The sequence below is a fragment of the Mirounga leonina genome, unplaced genomic scaffold (assembly GCF_011800145.1).
Source record: "Mirounga leonina isolate KUSES-001 unplaced genomic scaffold, KU_Mleo_1.0 Mir_171, whole genome shotgun sequence".
Lineage (NCBI taxonomy): Eukaryota > Metazoa > Chordata > Mammalia > Carnivora > Phocidae > Mirounga > Mirounga leonina.
The window spans coordinates 9,532,503-9,553,160 of record NW_023270436.1 but is presented as its reverse complement, the minus strand read 5'-3'; the positions used below and the strand labels follow the sequence as shown (position 1 = coordinate 9,553,160).

Here is a 20,658-nt window from a genome sequence, read left to right as displayed (position 1 = left end):
CGGTGGCTCAGTCGTTAAGCGTCTGCCTTCGGCTCAGGTCATGATCCCAGGGTCCTGGGATCCAGCCCCACATCGGGCTCCCCGCTCGGCGGGAAGCCTGCTTCTCCCTCTCCCACTCCCCCTGCTTGTGTTCCTGCTCTCGCTGTCTCTCTGTCAAATAAATAAATAAAATCTTTAAAAAAAAAAAAAAAGATTTTATTTATTTATTTAATTGACAGAGAGAGAGAGAGACAGCAAGAGAGGGAACACAAGCAGGGGGAGTGGGAGAGGGAGAAGCAGGCTTCCCGCCGAGCGGGGAGCCCGATGTGGGGCTGGATCCCAGGACCCTGGGATCATGACCTGAGCCGAAGGCAGACGCTTAACGACTGAGCCACCCAGGCGCCCCAATAAATAAAATCTTTAAAAAAAAATTTTTAAGCAAAGATGGAGCTATGTTGTATTCAGTCTTTTTTTCTAAATTGGAGCAATATCTTCAGTAGTCTTTGAAGCTCTTGTAGGAAGTGGAAACAGTGTAGGTTGTCATTTTAGCTGCCCTGGAGACTTTCACAACAGCTGCAAGAACACACAGACTAAAAGCTTGCTTGCTTTTTTTTTTTTTTGACAAGACTGATCTCTCTTTTTTAAAGTAAGCTCTATGCCCGACATGGGCATATGCCCGACTCATGACCCTCAAGATCAAGAGGCGCATGCTCCACAGACTGAGCCATGAGCCAGCCAGACGCCCTAAGACTGATCTCTTTCTTACTCTCAGTATCCCTAAGTATGATTGGACAAATTAATCCCAGGCCTCTTCTACCAGGCAAGTAGGCCCGCATGTGTCAGGGCCTACTGCTGTCTGCATATATAAGGAAGAGTCACTTCTGTTCAAATTGTTACCCAGGAAGGTGGCTGGCTTAGTCATTTAACAGATTTTGATAGTCTCTTGCCAATGATTTAACCCAGTGTTTTCCAACTTTCTATCGTTCTTCCATCCAGTGTGATGATTCTAGCTTTATTTAGTATTATCTGTGCTATTATTTACTTAATATTTTTCTCTAACTTGATTTTTAACTTAAATTTATTTAAAAATAATCTATATCATTATCATTAATGGAGGACCTGTCACTTGTGCTGAGAAAACAAAATGATAAAAATAAGATGAAAACAAAACAATGTTTTAAAGTCTTAACTAGATTCTGATATTTGTGTAGCTTTGAGTCTGAAGTCTGTTCCTTTGCTGTTAAAAGAAAAAGCATTAGAAAGTATTAAAGAAGTGGCTGGCTCAGTTGGAAGAGCATTCAACTCTTGATCTTGGGGTCGTGAGTTCGAGCCCATGTTGAATGTAGAGATTACATTAAAATCTTAAGGGAAAAAAAAGTATTAAAGAAGTGACTGGCTAACCCTAAACTGAGACTGTCTCTTTAATACAAGGGAAACATTGGAAGAGATCAACTTCTCACTGTGTTACCTAGTGCTGACTGCAAGGACCACCTAAAAACATTTCACTCAGAGAGTGGTACCCATGGTTTGCAAACATTGCTTTCATCTATGCATCATCAACTTTTTTTTTTTTTTTTAAAGATTCTATTTATTTATTTGACAGAGACACAGCGAGAGAGGGAATGCAAGCAGGGCGAGTGGGAGAGGGAGAAGCAGGCTTCCCGCTGAGCAGGAAGCCCGATGCGGGGCTCGGTCCCAGGACCCCGGGATCATGACCTGAGCCGAAGGCAGACGCTTAACCATCTGAGCCACCCAGGCGCCCCTATGCATCATCATCTTACTGTTTCCTGTGCCTGATTTGTGGATGGCTGATTTTGGCTTATTCCTGTTATTAAGGGAACACCAGGCCTCATGGTCAAACCACAGTTACCATTGAATAAGTTTTGTTTGTTTGTTTATTTATTTAGAGAGAGAGAGAGAGGAGGGGAGAGGGAGACAAAAACACTAGTACACTCCATGCTGAGTGTGGAGCCTGACATGGGGCTTGATCCCATGACCCTGAGATCATGGACTCATCTGAAACCAAGAGTCGGATGTGCTCAACTGACTGTGTCACCCAGGGGCCCCACCTTTGAGTAAGTTTTAAAACAACTTACTAAAAAGACAGATTTAGGATATCAATTTATATATTTATTATTATTATTATTTTTTTTTAAAGATTTATTTATTTATTTGAGAGAGCGAGAATGAGAGAGAGAGAGAGTACATGAGATGGGGGAGGGTTAGAGGGAGAAGCAGGGAGCCCGATGCGGGACTCGATCCAGGGACTCCAGGATCATGACCCGAGCCGAAGGCAGTCGCTCAACCAACTGAGCCACCCAGGCGCCCTATATTTATTATTTTTAATTAATTTTTTTTTAGAGGAGAGGGACAGAAGGAGAATCTTTTTTTTTTTTTTTTAAGATTTTATTTATTTATTTGACAGAGAGAGAGAGAGCACAAATCGGCAGAGCGGCAGGCAGAGGGAGAGGGAGAAGCAAGCTCTCCGCTGAGCAGGGAGCCTGATGTGGGGCTCGATCCCAGGACCCTGGGATCATGACCTAAGCCGAAGGCAGATGCTTAATGACTGAGCCACCCAGGTGCCCCAAGAAAGAGAATCTTAAGCAGGGCTCCATGCCCAGTATGGAGCTGGATGAGGGGCTCAGTCTCATGACCCTGAGATCATGACCTGAGCCAAAATCAAGTTGGAGGCTTAACCTACTGAGCCACCCAGGGGCTCTGGGATATTGTTTTTATTGGCCTGTTTTCTCCAAGGGCTACCTAATTTATATTCCAGAGTCAGTAATGTAAACGAAAATAGACTTTTACCATCTAGGCATCCAGGAAGGGGGAGCCTGACAGCAGACTGGCTGAATGTAGGGGAGTGTCTTAGTTAAACTTTTGGGTGCAAGGAGCGGAAGCCCATTGACACAAGCTCTACTGAAGGGGGCTTGCTATAAACCCTGGTGGGAGCCTAGAGCAGGGATGCAGTTTTCAGGGTTTGATGGAAACTGAAGATGGGGTGCCTGGGTGGCTTAGTCATTAAGCATCTGCCTTCGGCTCAGGTCATGATCCCAGGGTCCTGGGATCGAGCCCTATGTCAGGCTCGCTGCTCAATGGGAAGCCTGCTTCTCCCTCTCCTACTCCCCCTGCTTGTGTTCCCTCTCTCGCTGTATCTGTCTCTGTCAAATAAATAAATAAAATCTTAAAAAAAAAAAAACAAAAAACAACTGAAGAGCTGTCAGGATCCAAAGCTTTTTTTTTTTTTAAGATTTTTAAAAATTTATTTGTCAGAGAGAGAGAGAGAGAGAGCACAAGCAGGGGGAGTGGCAGAGGAAGAAGTAGGCTCCCCGCTGAGCAAGGAGCCCAATGTGGGACTTGATCACAGGATCCTGGGATCATGACTTGAGCCAAAGGCAGACACTTAACCACCTGAGCTGCCCAGGCATCCCTAAAGCTCCCCCCCCGCCCCCGCCAATTTTCATCCATGCTTTTATCTGTGTGTGTTTATTCTTTGCTTGGTTCTTCAGAGTTTTGTTTTTTTTTTTTCCTGCCTACTTATCAGTTTACCCAGGGCCCAACATGTTGGCTTTGTGGCCACACCAAGATGTGACCTCTCTTTACGAGCTTAAATTAATCAACACTGCCCTGCCCCCAATTCTTTGATAAAGATAAGTGACATTTTTAATACTTTTATAAATGTTATGTGAATGAAGAGGCAAGAGACAACTCCTTTTCTTCACTCCCCATCAACTAACTTGCATCCTCTAAGGCACCTTCAAAATGGAAATTCTGGAGCTGCCACTGGTAATGTCAGACTAACAATATTTATTTCCTTCCAAATGAGGTTCCGCATAGTTTCTCACTCTGGCTTTGTGACTCAGTGTTGCAGTTACAGTTTACCAGGGAGAAACCTGATTTACCCTTGGGTTAATATCCACCTCAGTGGGTGTAGTTACAAGGTCTAGACGTGGTCATCCAATCCTACCCCTGCAGTAGAGGCAGTGGAAACCATTCCCAGAGAAGAGGGCATGGGCAGGTAAGTGCAGAGGGAAAGGTTAAATGCCCTTATAGTCCTGACCTCTGGTCTCATCCATTTATGGGCAGATCCTCAGAGCTGGGGTCTCATCACAGATGTTTAATTACTCTTCAGGGTATGCTCTAAAAACATGGAGTCTTACAGGAATGAGTCAGAAGTAACTTAGAACTGACTCAGAAAGAGATCAGCATATTATTAGGAAGAGAAAGTGTCCTTTATTGAGCTGAAATATCTCTGTCAGGTATTCTGTAAGGACAAATGATGGCATATTGGCTGAGCTATTTAAGAAAACTGGTGTTAGATATTTGGGTAGTTAGACCAAGTTTGTATGCTTTTAGTTTTCTGGTTCTCCAGTCTCTCCACCTGAGTATTAGGTCTTTGATCTTCCTTTCTAGATTTCGATTGCCTCCACAGTGAGTCTGTCTCTTTTTGACCTTCCTCCCTAGATTGTGATTACCTCCAGAGTAGGGCTTCTTAATCTCTTCACCTAGCGTATTTGGTGCTTATCTGTGTTATGGCATTGAAGAAAGACTGAAGAGATGAAACTCATGGGTTCATGTGGGTCTGTTTTAAGTTTTAGTCAAGTATTCATTGGAGGAAAATGGAATTTGTTCGGTAAAATGATAGTCTATTTCTGTTGTTTGGGCCACCAGGGCCGTAGATTATTTTGAGTTCTTTATGCTTCCTTTGTCCCTATGCTGATTTGGGACCTTGATGGACAAAGTGGGACCATTAGAGGTAGTAGATTGTGAACTGGCCCACATTCAGTCATCTTTCTATAATTAGAACTGACAGTTACCACCCATGTTGCCCACCTATAACACTTCTCACTTTCCTTCTCTGGAAATGAATCTTTGCTTTGTGGGTGTGTGTATCACACACATTTTGTTAATGTACTTTATTTGTTAGAGCAGTTTCAGGTTTACAGAAAAAAGAGTGGAAAAGTACAGAGTTCCTATATATCCCCACACTCCCACTCCCTCCCCCCAGTTTCCCCTATTGTTAATATCTTGATTTAGTGTGTACTTTGTTTCAGGTGCTGAGCCAATATGATAGGTTTTTTTATTGTTTTTTAAAGATTTTATTTATTTTTGAGATAGAGAGGGCTCACGAGCATGAGTGGGGGAGGGGCAGAGGGAGAAGCAGAGTCCCTGCTGAGCAGGGAACCCAATGCGGGACTCGATCCCAGGATCCTGGGATCATGACCTGAGCCACCCAGGCGCCCTGATAGGTTATTTTTAACTAATATACATAGTTTACTAGTTTACATTAGGGTTTATTCTTTGTGTTGTACCTTCTGTGGGTTTTGACAAAAGTATGATGACTTATATCCATCATTACAGTATCATACAGAATAGTTTCACTGTACTAAAAATCCCCTGTGCTCCACCCATTCATCCCTCCCCCAGCCCCTGATGACCACTGATTGTTTTATTGTCTATAATTTTTGCCTTTTCCAGAATGTCATATAATTGGAATCATATAGTATAGCTTTGTCAGATTGGCTTCTTTCACATAGCAATATGCATTTAAAGTTCCTGTGTTTTTCTGTGCCTTGATAGCTCATTTCTTTTTATCACTGAGTAATATTCCATTGTACGACTCTATCACAATTTTGTTTATCCATTGGCCCATTGAAGGACATCTTGGTTGCTTCCAAGGTTTGGTAGTTATAAATAAAGCTGCCATAAACATTTGTGTGCAAGTTTTTGTGTGGAGGTAAGTTTTCAGCTTATTTGGGTAGATACCAAGGAGCATGATTGCTGATCAAATGGTAGAGTATGTTTAGCATTTGAAGAAACTGCCAGACTGTCTTCCAAGGTGGTTTTACCATTTTACCTTCCCAGCAGCACTGAGTGAGAGGTGCTGTTGTTCCATGTACTCACCAGCATTTGATCCATAACTTATTTTGAGTTATCTATGCCTCATCTGCCCCTACACTGATTTGGAACCTTGCTGAGCAAAGAGGGATCAGGGAGTAGTAGTAGTAGGTTGTGGACTGGCCTGTTTAGTCATTTTTCTATATTTAGAATTGACAGCTACCACATTTCCCATTTATGACACTTCTCATTTTCTTCTAGATCTTCTCATCTGGAAATGAAACTTCTTTGGTTAGACTTTTGGATAATAATTGATTCCTTTTTTTCCGTAACACAATTTTATAACAGGTCTGAGAGATGACTATAGGAATATAAGATCGTATTCTGGACCATCCTAGCCACTTAGAATTAAAATTGGCCCCATGATGTTTTTAATACTGAATTAAAATACTTTATGAAACATCTCATACCAGCCTATGCATTTTTCATATTTGCTGAAGGAATATAATAACTATCATAATTTGTTTTCATAGATTATCTTGATAATGGTAATAATAAAATGGCAATTCAGCAAGCAGATAAATTGTTGAAGAAACATAAGGATCTTCACTGTGCTAAGGTAAGTTCATTTGCTCTAGAGTTACTTATATTTGGTGGGTTATATATTATAATCTTAAAAGGGAAAAGATATTAAATCTGTTTAGTGACAGTTTTTTCAGGTTTTTTTTTTTTCCCCCAGGTTATGTTTTGTTTTGTTTTTTAAGCAGGCTCCATGCCCAGTGTGGAGCCCAATGCAGGGCTTGAACTCACAACCCTGAGATGAAGAATCACACACTCCACCAACTGAGCCAGCCAGGCGCCTGTCTAAGCTCTAAGCCATTTATTTTTCTTTTTTCTTTCTTTTTTTTTTTTTTTAAAGATTTTATTTATTCATTCGAGACACAGGGATACAGAGAGAGAGAGAGAGCACAAGCAGGGGGAGAGGCAGAGGAAGAAACAGGCTCCCCGCTGAGCCAGGAGCCCGACGTGGGGCTCGATCCCAGGACGCTGGGATCATGACCCGAGCCAAAGGCAGATGCTTAACCATCTGAGCCACCCAGGCGCCCCTAAGCCATTTATTTTTCTGATTACCTAAATGTCATAAATAGTATTTAATTAAAAGCTAACGGTTTATTTCTTTGGATATTTTGGACATAACTTAGCTAATTTAATTATTTTATATTGATAGACTTCTTTTTTCTAAGCAACGTTGTGCCTTTTATTTATTTTTTTAAAGTAGGTTCCACGCCCAACATGGGGTTTGAACTCACAGCCTCGATATTGAGAGTTGTATACTCTAGAGCTTGAGCCAGCCACGTGCCCCTGTTCTGCCTTCTTAATATGACTGAATAGGAAAGACTCTTGATGTGCTGTGATTTTTAGTAAAATATGGTTTACTTGATAGCAACCTAGGCATACCTTATAGCTTATCTTGTGTTTTCAAGTTGGCCTTCTTTGGCTCATTTTTTTAAAGATTTTATTTATTTATTTGATAGAGTATAAGCAGGGGGAGCAGGAGAGGGAATAGCAGGCTCCCCTCTGAGTAGGGAGCTTTGGCTCATAGTTTCATTTCTGTCCTTTTAAAACTAATGTTTTTCCTATGTATCAGGTTTTAAAGGCAATTGGTTTACAGAGAACTGGAAAGCAAGAGGAAGCCTTCATGTTAGCACAGGAGGTGGCAGCCCTTGAACCAACAGATGACAACTCGCTACAGGCACTGACTATTCTTTACCGGGAGATGCACCGACGTATGTTTCTTTTTCATTTTTTTTTTTTTTTATTTGACAGAGAGAGACATAGCGAGAGCAGGAACACAAGCAGGGGGAGTGGGAGAGGGAGAAGCAGGCTTCCCGCAGAGCAGGGAGCCCGATGTGGGACTCGATCCCAGGACGCTGGGATCATGACCTGAGCCGAAGGCAGACGCTTAACGACTGAGCCACCCAGGCGCCCTTTTTCATTGTTTTTAAACTTGAGCTGAAGTTTTTGTTTCTTTCTTCTTCTTTTTTTTTTTTAAAGATTTATTTATTTATTTTAGAGAGAGAGAAAGCATGCAAGGGGGCGGGGGGAAGGGGAGAGGGAGAGGGAGAGAGAATCTTAAGCAGGCTCCACACCCAGCATGGAGCCCAAGCTGGGGCTTGATCTCACGACCCTGAGATCATGACCTGAGCTGAAATTAAGAGTTGGATGCTTAACCAACTGAGCCACCCAAGCGCCCCAAGGTTTTGTTTATTTCTGATTGAGTTCTCTCTTTGTTCATTCTACTTATCACTCATGTTTTGAGTGGATGGCAATAGTTAAAATAATGCATTAACCATGATTTACAAAGACAGGCAGAAAGGATATTTTACGTGTATTAGTATCCTGAATTGGAATGAGTTGAGGTTGGTTTGTGACATTTTGATTTACTGAATGGAAGAGTTACCCTTTTTACTATTTGATATGGAAGATTTCAAACATAAAAAAAACCAGAACAGCATAATAAATCTCATTGAACTCATTATCCACCTTCAGCAGTCATTGTCCCATGGCAAATTTTACTGTATCCCATCCCCTGCCAGATTCTTTCTTTTTTTTTTTTTTAAAGATTTTATTTATTTGACAGAGAGAGACACAGCGAGAGAGGGAACACAAGCAGGGCGAGTGGGAGAGGGAGAAACAGGCTTCCCGCCGAGCAGGGAGCCCGATGCGGGGCTCGATCCCAGGACCCTGGGATCATGACCTGAGCCGAAGTCAGACGCTTTAATGAAGTCAGATGCTTAACGACTGAGCCACCCAGGCGCCCCTGCCCATCCCCCGCCAGATTATTTCTAAGCATATTCTAGCTAGTCTACCATTTCACCTGTAAATAAAGTTTTTCATTGTTACTTTCTTAAATCTTTTATTATGGAGTAATACGTATCTTCCATAATACATATTATAGAAGATACATTTTATATAACACACTAGAATACTTGATGTGGAATAATGAACGTTCATGAATCTCCAATCAATTTAAGAAAGAGCATTATCAATACTGACAGCTTCCTATGTGTTCCTTATCAATCTCACTTCCCCTTTTACATTCCAAGAGGTACTTGTTTCCTGAATATATTTTATTATCTTGCTTTTAAAAAAAATCTTTATCACATTTGTTTTTCTAAGTAATACTTTATTAATTTTGCTCAATTTTGACTTACTTGAAAAATTTTGCCTTTGGGGCTTCTGGATGGCTCAGTTAATAATCTGTCTTCAGCTCAGGTTATGATCCCGGAGTCCCAGGATAGAGCCCCACATCGGGCTCCCTGCTCAGCGTGGGGAGTCTGCTTCTCCCTCTGCCCCTCACCGCACTCGTGCTCTCGCGCTCTCTCTCTCTCTCAAATAAATGGGTAAAATCTTAAAAAAAAGGAAGTTTGCCCTCAAACCATCACGTTGTACACCTTAAGATATACAATTTTTATTTGTCAGTTATTCCTCAATAAAGCTGGAAAAATAAAATAAAAATTTTTGCCAACCTAGTGGACAGAAATGTTACTTTCCAGTTTTGTTTTTCATTTTTTTAGAAGATTTTATTTATTAGGGAGTGCGGGCAGGAGGGGGGAGGGGCAGAGGGAGAGGGAGAAGCAGACTCCCTGTTGAGCAGGGAGCCCAATGTGGGGCTCGATCCCAGGACCCTGGGATCATGACCTGAGCTGAAGGCAGATGCTTAGCTGACTGAGCCACCCATGTTTTTCGTTTTTTAAAAGACAGAACTTAAGAGTTGGGTATTATATCTGATTATTTAGGGATTATGTTGATTTAGGGTTACGGATTCTCCCCCAGTGTTTTTTTAAAAATCATTTATCTCACAAATACTGAATGTTTCTCTATGACAAGTATTGTATCCAAGTCAAAGATGAAAGGTGCTCTCTCTGCCCTTGTGTTACTCATAGTCTTTAAGGGGAAATTCAGGGGGACCTGGCTGGCTGTCAGTAGAGCATGCAACTCTTGATCTCAGGGTCGTGGATTCAAGCCCCATGTTGGATGTAGAGCTCAATTAAAAAAAAAAAGGGGGGAAAATTCATCAATAGACTCTTTTCTACATTATGTGTTAATAAATGTTATAAGAGACTTATTTAAAAAATTTAAAGATGGTAGAAGGAAGCAGTGATCAAACTGGGTGGAGGTGCAGAGATGGTGTTTGGGAAGGATTACATTTGAACTTGCACAGTTCCTTGCAGAGAGGATTACATTTGAGCTGGGTCTTGGTCTTGGATGATGTTCACTGAGCAGAAAAGAGAGGAAAGGAGAATCCAGGCAGAGGGAACATGCAGAGGTATGATATAGCACTGGGAGTCTAGTGGAGCTACAAATAGTTTGAGATGCTGGAACACTAAGTGCTGTGGGAAATAAGTAGGAAGGAGACAGAGAGGCTAGATCCTGGAGGGTCTTATTTATATATTGCAAATGTGTTGGGGAGGCCTGAGCTATTCCATGCTTCATCGAAAAACACCCAACCAAGAGAAGAGTAATGATCAGATGAGGCAAAACAAATACTTTCTTCTTCCTTAGTGATAGGAGACATCTATTTCCTCCAAAGGGGGAAAAAAATTAAATGCTGTTAAGATTTAATGTATACTTCAATAATTAAGGAATGTCCTATTTCTTTTTATCCTAGCGGAGTTAGTTACAAAACTTTATGAGGCAGCTGTGAAGAAAGTTCCCAATAGTGAGGAGTATCACTCTCACCTCTTCATGGCTTATGCCAGAGTGGGCGAATATAAGAAAATGCAACAGGTAACTTGATTCCAAACCTCCTGGGCTGTGGGATTTGCTATTAGACGCAGTCTTTTTAAATGTGACTTAATTGTAGGAATATGTTTGCATGTGTGTGTAGAGCCAAATCTATGTATTTGTGTGTGGAGATCAGGCAGATACTTTCTTGTGTGTTTTAAAGATGAACTATTATTCAAGTTCTTTAAGTGTTTTATTTGGGGAAATCTGATTGTTCTTTGGTGGCCTGGTGGTATGTTTTGTTTGGTTCTGGTAAATTGGCTTCAAATTGTCCCACTGCATGAAATTGTTGTTATAGTTTCAGAAAATGGGCAGAAATCCCAGAACAAAAAATGAACAGACTATAGAAAGATTAACCTTAAAGTTTAGATCTAATTTGTAAATTTAACTCTTTGTAGCCTGAGGAGATTTTTAAATACACCTGGGAAAACTCCCCACTGTTTGGATACTTGTCTTTTTCGTAGAGGCAGCTTATTTGCCAGTTAGCACATTTTAGGTGTTCCATATATTTAGATGTATGTGAAGGAGCCTCATTTGGACTAGTGGGTGGGTAGAGTCAACATCCCAGAGAAATGAAACTGTTAAGCCCATAAAGGGTTATGATGTCAAACTAGCATTTTTTCAGAAATGGCTTTGTTTGTGGGTATAATTTCTTCTGAAAGCAAAGCTTTCTTACTTGGGTTTTTGTTTTGTCTTACTCTTTACTTGAAATATCAGACTATAACAATAGATAAATTAGGGAGGGTGGAAGGTACTATATTAATATAAATCCTTTTTCCTTAAAATTAAGCTTTGTATTTGCTTATGCAAGTTTTTAAATTGGAAGAAATTTTTTCCCCAAATATAATTCTTTGAAGAAGTTTTATTTACTGATGGAGTATATTCTCAGGAAAAATAATCAGATTATAATTTTTCTTTTCTTTAAGATTTTATTTATTTATTTGACAGAGAGAGACACAGTGAGAAAGGGAACACAAGCAGGGGGAGTGGGAGAGGGAGAAACAGGCTTCCTGCGGAACAGGGAGCCCGATGCAGGGCTCGATCCCAGGACCCTGGGATCATGACCTGAGCCGAAGGCAGACGCTTAATGACTGAGCCACCCAGGCACCCCTATAATTTTTCTTTTAATGTAAAATGGGTATATATTTTTAAATTGGCAATGCTAACATGTATATATGTAAATCTTTAATATCATTTTTACTTCTAGGAATATGTTTTAAGGGAAGTATATTAAATGTCTGTTAATACAGATACAGTTAAAGGAATTATGATTCATCCATATGGTAGAATAAAATGCAACACCCCACCTCCCCTTAAATGGTGTCTTTGTCTTTTTCTACCAGTCCATAAAGGATATATCTCTAAGGGAATGTACCAAAATGTTACCAGGATATAGGCCTGTGGATACTTTTCTTTCTCTTAATTTCCTTTTTTTTTTAAGGCATGTGTTAATTTTATGATCCCACAAAACATATTTTTGAACTATGTCTATTATATATACATGCAGTAAAATAACAAAAAGGACAAGTTAATGCAATGACAATATCAGGGTAAATTTTGAAAAAGGGAAAAAATAATCTGCCACTTGAACAGAATTTTTATTTTATTTTTTTTTACTGTTGAACTTTACATGTTGGCAGAGATACACATATACCTTTGCATCTTGCTCTTGGGAGCCACTGCTTTGATGTGGCTTAATAAGTCATTGATCCTAAATATGTTGTAGCTATAGCGTGTTTTTTTTTTTTTTTGGTATGTTTGTTTTTAAGATTTTATTTATTTGAGAGAGAGAGTGAGCGAGAGAAATGGAGCAGGAGAGGGGCAGAGGGAGAGGGAGAAGCAGACTCCCCGCTGAGCAGGGAGCCCAAGGACGACATGGGGCTTGATCCGGCACTCGGGGATCATGACCTGAGCTGAAGGCAGACGCTTAACCAGCCGAGTCACCCAGGCACCCTGCGATAGCTTATTTTTACATTATTCCATTCTAGTATATTGGAAGAATAGAGCGTTCTGGTGTTAAATGTTTCAGAATGAAATGTCTAATTTTTATTTTACCTTTTTTGCTGCTTAAGATCGTTACAATTTCTTAGTTTATATGTATGTTTATTTTGAAAGTGGTATGTCAGTCTGGGGTAATAGGTAGTTTACAAATTAAATGTCATGTTTCATGAGGGTGAGCGTTTTTGTTCACTCTTGAATCCTCAGTGCCTAGAATAGCATCTGCACAATAAATTTTTGTTAAATAAATGATTTGCATTAACTGGTGGAGGTAAAAGGGAGGGAAGCCAGGGATTCAGAAAATTTAAGGACTTCTGCTGTCCCAAATGACATTCCTGGCAGGTAATATTTAAAATCATCTTGAATGAAGATTTGCTAGGGGTTCAAAGGTAATTGGACTTTTCTTTTTCTGTAAATGATATTTCCTTTCATTCGTTTGTTTGTTCATTTGTTTTTTGACGTTCTTGTATTCTGAGTCACCAGTTCACAGCCATGTTTTTTAAACTTGTCTGTCTTCAAAAGTTTTCTGTATCAGCAGAGTATCAGTGTCTGCAACATAGTATAGGGTGCAGGCATGAAATTTTTGTCTTGCCTTTTGTATTAAAAATTCATACAAATTTTATATTTTACTCCTTTTTATTTCTGTATGTCATTATAAAAATGTTTTCTTTCCCCAAATGATTAAGTAAAATTGGTTTTCTAACACTTTTCATTCCATTCCTCCAGAGTTTGGTGTTAGAAGCAGGGACCTTAAGCCATCTTAGACTCTACTTTTTTTTTTTAATTTTGTTTATTTGAGAGAGAGAGGGAGAGCAGGAGAGCGAGCGAGCAGGGGGAGGGGCAGAGGCAGAAGGAGAAGCAAACTCCCCTCTGAGCAGGGAGCCTTACTCAGGGCTCAATCCCAGGACCTTGAGATCATGACCTGAGCCAAAGGCAGATGCTTAACCGACGGAGCCCCCCAGGCACCCCTTAGACTCTCCTTCTTATCCTGTATGTCCATTTTGTCTTTAAATCATTTTCACTCTTTTTCTACAGTGTCTTTGAGGTCTCTTTTCTATTTGATCTACCTCATCCTGGTTTAGTTCCTCATTGCCTCATCTCTTCTATTTTCTTCCTTCACAGTACAGCTAAAATACTCGTCCTGGAAGAGTATAGATGTATACATATCACTCACTCCCTTACTCTGTATAACAGACTCCTTTTTGAGTGTTTTACAACCAGAGTATCTCAGTTACCTTTCAGCCCTTTTCCCCTACCAGTCCTCTTAATCCTTATTTGTAGTCAAACGTCCTATTTGTGCTTGTCAACATATGTCTCTTCTTTCTTTAATATTTTGTTCAGATTTTGCTTCTACCTAGAATTGACTCACCCCAAATGTTTTTCTTTGTGTGTACGTATCCTTAACCCCATCTTTGCCTGTAGACATTCTGTTAACCTTCAAGGTTCATCTGAAAGACTGCTACTTTGAAGAAGGCTTTATTGATTAAGTTACCTTCCCTACTTTCCCTTAAAGAAAGAAAAAGAAAGGAATGAACAAACTTATGACCATGCCTTTTCTGAAAACAAAAAGGCATCGTGTTTTTGTATAGGATGTTTATTTTTTTTCCCAAGTATTATTTTAGTCATTTGAATATTTGTCTTATCTCTTTCCCTAGCTTTTAAGTGTGTTTGGGACCGGGACTAAATCTTTGTATCATGGGCAGAATAGACATTTCCTTCCACTAAATAGGGGCTCCGTATAATTTTTCAAGTGGACTGAAGATAAGCAAAAGATTAAAAAACATAAAATAGTAACTGTGACAATTAGCTGAGTTCTTAGCATTGATTACTAGTTGGCTAATTATGGGCAGATTCTCAGTTATGCATGAATAGATCTACTTTGTTCCTTCTTGCCATGTCCCTGCTTTTAAGTATTTCACATTATACATTTCACAAAGAAAGGGTTCAGTTCTACTTAATGGTATCTTGAAAGAACCTGATTATTTTCCTAACCTAAGAATTATTATTTTTTTAATAATGCCAGAGTAAACTTTTCTGATTTTAAGTTTAAATATACTGTCTGGGGGCGCCTGGGTGGCTCAGTCATTAAGTGTCTGCCTTCGGCTCAGGTCATGATCCCAGGGTTCTGGGATTGAGCCCCACATTGGGCTCCCTGCTGAGCAGCAGGGAGCACCTCAATATTGTCAATTGAGCTTCTCCCTCTCCTACTCCCCCTGCTTGTGTTCCCTCTCTTGCTGTTTCTCTCTCTGTCAAATAAATAAAATCTTTAAAAATAAATAAATAAATATACTGTCTGCATTTTTTTGTTTGTTTTACTATAACTAGTTAGTGCAGTATTTTTAGGTAAGTTTGTTGGGATACATTCATAAGCCAAATTTTATGTTTGTTGGTAGTCTATCAGAACCATATTGGATTGCTGTATTTTCCAAAAATACTGGCCTTTAATTTGAAGAAATCTGGTTCAAAAGGTGAAATATTCCTGATGTAAAAATTCACCTTTGTGATTACCTATATTGTTGTCCACTAGAGAATATCCATCAAGTCACTAGGCACTTACAGTAACTGGGACGTGTAGATGTGTTGCTATTCTCCTAGGAAACTTCTTGCCACATATCTAGATCATTAATTGCCATTTGTATGATGTTTTCCAAATTAAGTATTTATGGCTCTCTGTCTTTCAGGCTGGCATGGCTCTATATAAGATTGTCCCCAAAAACCCTTACTACTTTTGGTCTGTGATGAGCTTAATTATGCAAGTGAGTATGGCATTCAGAATGGGATTGAGATTTATTTTTATTTTTGTATATAGTTACTGTCCTTAACTTGTCTTCTGAACACCTTGGGTAATGTGTCGCAGCGTGTGTCAAACAGGGACTTTACATAATGTCAATTTGACTTTTTGAGTTGGGGAGTTTTGGTATTTATTCCTTATGAGTTGGTATATCAGTTTATTTGTATGTAGCACAGACTGTATTTCCCCTGAATCTTAAATCCATTACTGGGTTATTTGATCAAGTATGAGCCTCGTTTGATATTTTGACTTGAGGTTTGTCTTTAAAACAGTATTGTTTGTTAGTGATCACGTTATTGAACTGGATGGCCTTGTTTTATCAATTCTGTTTTTTTGAACCTCAGTTTGCTCTTTTGCAGAATGGAGATGCTTATCTCCCAGAGCCAGTGTAAGGACCAAAAGGAGATAGTGTGTAAGAGAAGATGGGGAGGAAAGAGTTAAAATGTAGCAGTTAAGTCAGAGAGGCTCTGGATTCAGACAGGTCTGCATTCATATACTGGTTTCAGCACATGTCTTAGAGAACTGTTGGGGAATCTCTTAGTTTATCTATGAAATAAGCATAATAGCTACCTTCAGCTTCTGAGCTCTGAGCAGAATCTCAGGCAATGTTAAAATTATTAATAAGCATTGATTTTAATTATCAATCTAAGATAATCCTAATTATCGAAACTAGTTAATACTAGGCTGTATAAATGGAAGGTATTGGCGTTTTCCCTTTAATATGTGAACATCTCAAAAAGACGTCTGAAAGGCTTTACTCTTCAAACACCTGATGATACCTTTTACATATAATAATCAGTATAGGCATATCCCCTCTTAACATAGTTCTAGAAAAATGTATGAATAACCTATTTAAAAGTTAGGCCATATTGTGCAAATCCAGTTTGTCAGAAATGTATAGGATAATGCATCTTTAATAAATCTCTTCTAAAGCAAACCACTCTGTAATGTATCTTCCTGGCAAGTTCAAATTAGGTCTGATATTAGACATAGTGGACTGATAATTATGTGCTGGAGTCACAGTAATGGTCTGCCTGGTAATAACATAAATAGTGCAAGCAGGGGAGAAATTAGAGTGAAATATTTATTTTTTTCTCCTATAGTCTATATCAGCACAGGATGAAAACCTCTCAAAAACGATGTTTCTGCCCCTCGCTGAAAGAATGGTAGAAAAAATGGTGAAAGAGGACAAGATAGAAGCCGAGGCTGAAGTGAGTAATGGAAGTCCTACAAAAGCCGTACTTTTGTATTTGCATGAGTTTGATATTGCTACAATATTATGCTCTGGTATTACAAACTGCTCTCTTATTCCAGTTAGAGAGCTGGGTCCTCACTCTTGTGTAAATATGAAGCTTTGGAAGTACCCAGCTTAAGTATAATGAACATTCTTACGCTGATTTCATCTCATTTGAAGATAGTGTTCTTTTCTATTAGATACTTTTAAAATTAAATTAAATTAAAATAAAATTTTCTTAAGTAGGCTCCACACCCAGCATGGGGCCCAACTTGGGCTTGAATTCATGACCCTGATACCAAGACCTGAGCCGGTATCAGGAGTCAGACACTTAACTGACTGAGCCACCTACATGCCCCTTGATAACTTTTTTAAAACATGCAAATGACTATTCTTATTGAAAAGTTTCGATTGTTGCATTTCTTACTTGTTTTTTCTGTAAGGTTGAACTTTATTATATGATCTTGGAACGTTTGGGAAAGTACCAGGAAGCCTTGGATGTTATCAGAGGAAAATTAGGAGGTAATTTTTAAAGTTTTCTTCAAGTTTTTTTTTCTTCTATTTAAACACGAAAAAAATATTTTTAAAGATTTTATTTATTTATTTGAGAGAGAGAGAGTGAGCGAGTGAGTGAGAGAGCGAGAACAAGCTGGGGGGGCCAGGGGAGAGGCAGAGGGAGAAGCAGACACCCTGCTGAGCAGGGAGCCTGATGCAGGGCTCGATCCCAGGACCCTGAGATCATGACCTGAAGACAGACGCTTAACTGACTGAGCCATCCAGGTGCCCCAAACATGAAAAATATTTATTGTGGAAAATTTCTTCCTTATACAGAAACATAAAGATATAAAGACATAGAGGGCGCCTGGGTGGCTCAGTTGGTTAAGCGACTGCCTTCGGCTCAGGTCATGATCCTGGAGTCCCGGGATCGAGTCCCACATCGGGCTCCCTGCTCGGCGGGGAGCCTGGTTCTCCCTCTGACCCTCCCCCCGCCATGTGCTCTCTCTCTCTCATTCTCTCTGTCTCAAATAAATAAATAAAATCTTAAAAAAAAAAAAAAGATATAAAGACAGAAAAAATCACTTGTGATCATCTTATGTTCTTCCAGACTTTCCTGTATGTTCTACATTTACTTTTAAAAAATATTTTATTTCATTTTATTTTTTAAAGATTTTATTTATTTGTCAGAGAGAGAGAGAGAGAGAGAGAGAGGAAGAGAGCACAAGCAAGGGCCCAGCAGGCAGAGGGAGAAGCAGGATCCCTGCTGAGCAAAGAGCTCGATGCGGGACTCGATCCCAGGACCCTGGGATCATGACCTGAGCCGAAGGCAGATGCTTAACTGACTGAGCCAACCCAGGGGTCCCTAAAAAATGTTTTAAAAATGAAAATAATTCATGGATTCAGAAAATTCAAGATGTGTGAAAGAAAGATTATACTCCAGATCTCCAACCCTTTGTCCTCTAGGTTCTTTGCCATTTACTTGTTCTGTGTATCCTTCTAAAGATGTACTTTCCCCTCCTCCTTCTTCCCCCCAGTGTTTTCTTTCTTTTTTTTTTTTTTTTAAGATTTTACTTATTTGTTTGTCAGAGAAAGAGAGAGAGAGCGCGTGCCAGAGAGCACGAGCAGGGAGGAGAGGGAGAAGCAGGCTCCCCTCAGCCAGGAGCCCGATGAGGGACTCTATCCCAGGACCCTGGGCAGACGCTTAACGACTGAGCCACCCAGGAGCCCCTCAAGCTTTTTTTTTTTTTTTTAAGATTTTATTTATTTATTTACTTATTAGAGAGAGAGTGCATGAGAGAGTGAGTGTGAGCTGGGGGAGGAGCAGAGGGAGGGAGACAAGGAGACTCCACACTGAGGGTGGAACCAGTGCAGGGATTAATCACATGACCCTGAGATCAAGACCTGAACTGAAACCAAGTTGTACGCTTAACTAACTGAGCGGCCCAGATACACCAAGCCTTTTTTTTTTTAAGTAAGCTCTACACCCAACATGGGGCTCAAATGCAAAACCCTGAGATCAAGAGTCACATGCTCTACTGACTGAGCCAGCCAGGCGCCCCTATTTCAATCTTTTTAATGTTTTTCAATCTGATAGATAAAACGTATCTTACAGTTTTTATTTAATTTTGAGGGAGGATAATTTTTTTTATTTGTTTAAAAACCATTGATACTTTCTTTGAGCTGCTTTTCTTTATCCTTTGCCTATTTCTAAAAATGTGGATAATCTTCTTAATGATTTGCAAGAGCACTTTAATGTTAAAGATGTTAGCTCTTTTCCATTATAGTGAAAATACTTCTTCCCTTTTTGTTGAAAACTTATTTGTAGGAACTTCATAGATTGATCTAACCATTCCCCTTTGAAGATGTTTCTGACAAAGATTTAGGTTCCTAAACATTTATCCATTTTTGATGATTTCCGTGGGAGAAAGTCCTGGAAATCCAGTGTTGTTTTGACAAACCTGGTTTTTAATTGTGCCTTTATAGTCATTGGGGGAATCTAACTGTAAATGAATAGCCTCAGATCTCTCATTAGGAACAGTCATTAAAAAACTTTATTTCAGGGATGCCTGGGTGGCTCAGTCGGTTAAGCATCTGCCTTTGGCTCAGGTCATGATCAAAGTCCCTCATTGAGCTCCTTGCTCAGCAGGGAGCCTGCTTCTCCCTCTGCCTGCCACTCCTCCTGCTTGTGCTCTCTCTCTCTGTCAAATAAAATCTTAAAAAAAATAAAATAAAAAAATAAAAACTTTATTTCATACAGGTGTGTATATCCTTTACTTGACCGTATGTGGTTATAAAACTAACTCTGATAGTTAACTAATTATATAAAATGTAGGAGTTTTTGTTGTTATTATTTCTTTTTTTTTTTAAATTTATTTGAGAGTGAGAGAGAGAAAGTGAGCATGTGGCGGGGGGAGGGTGGTGGCCAGAGGGAGAGGGAGAAGCAGACTCCCTACTGAGCAAGGAGCCTGATGCAGGCTGATCCCAGGACCCTGAGATCATGACCTGAGCCAAAGTCGGATGCTTAACTGACTGAGTCACTCAGGCCCCCCCCTTTAAGATTTTATTTATTTATTTGAGAGCGAGATTATTATTGTTTAATGTTATTTATTCTTTAATTTCAGCCTCCTTGCATATGGGTATAAGTCAGCCTTTCTGTTTTTACCCAGCTGGGTTGTAGTTTAGGATAGTTAAAATGAAGATTATCTGTAGGAAATTCATAATGTAATTGTTGGTATCCGTAATCTGCTAAGCTGTTCTGAAAGGTTGGAGCAAATCTAATTTGTTCAGAAATAGTAGTCATAGTTTTTCTGTTCCCAGCTGTTGGGAAAGTGTTTGATTCATCTCTGTTCATTTTTGTATTCTTCCTAACATCTCACCTTGCTCATCCCATTCCAAGTCCAGCTCATTCGATGTTTTGGAACTGTTTGTATAGATGGGAAGTCTGTCTATGGACCAAATATACTAGTTCCTAGATGCTTTTGGGGTTTTATAAGTGTACCCCATATTTTAGATCCTCAACTCAATACATTCTGGATCTTTATGGAAAAAAATGATTATAAAAGTTTAGTATCAGAAATTTACTTTTTTCTTCTCAGGAAAATAATCTTTATTAAGATAATAGTTTGTATCTGGTAGTGGTCCCATTTTCTAAGAGAGGGAATTAGAAAATGTGACATTTTCCTTCTTGGGTTTGGACTTTATTCTGGTTTCTGAGCAGAAATGAAACCAGCTTACCAATTTTTATAACTTTTAATTGTAGAGAAGTTGACAAGTGAGATTCAAAGTCGGGAAAATAAATGCATGGCTATGTATAAGAAGCTGAGCAGGTGGCCAGAGTGCAATGCCCTTTCCAGGCGCCTCTTATTGAAAAAGTGAGTAGATGCTTCTTTTTGGACCATGAGACTAAAGTGGGGCTCTCAGGTGTCACTACTGAATTTTTTTTTTTTAATCTGTTGTCTTTTATATTACCTGGGCATAAATCTTTTAGTAGTGTGTCCTAGGTATTTTTTAAGTTTTTGATGAACCTTTATCT

General features: G+C 39.5%; 1 protein-coding gene across 6 annotated transcripts in view; it reads left to right on the top strand.

Annotated features, from left to right (window-relative positions):
* The window catches only part of NAA25 (N-alpha-acetyltransferase 25, NatB auxiliary subunit), a 73,619-nt gene that overhangs the window by 6,806 nt on the left and 46,155 nt on the right, over positions 1-20,658 (top strand). For 5 of the 6 annotated variants that reach the window (XR_004681419.1, XM_035017028.1, XM_035017029.1 and 2 more), the window contains exons 2-8: positions 6,351-6,436; positions 7,466-7,604; positions 10,490-10,608; positions 15,285-15,359; positions 16,498-16,605; positions 17,072-17,150; positions 20,386-20,497. Coding sequence is in view for 5 of the 6 variants with exons in the window: in XM_035017028.1 (XP_034872919.1) it covers positions 6,351-6,436; positions 7,466-7,604; positions 10,490-10,608; positions 15,285-15,359; positions 16,498-16,605; positions 17,072-17,150; positions 20,386-20,497 (718 nt within the window). In the remaining variant the exon portion in view is untranslated. Of the gene's footprint in view, positions 1-6,350; positions 6,437-7,465; positions 7,605-10,489; positions 10,609-15,284; positions 15,360-16,497; positions 16,606-17,071; positions 17,151-20,385; positions 20,498-20,658 lie in introns of those variants that run through there. The other variant, XM_035017030.1, reaches the window with a different exon arrangement.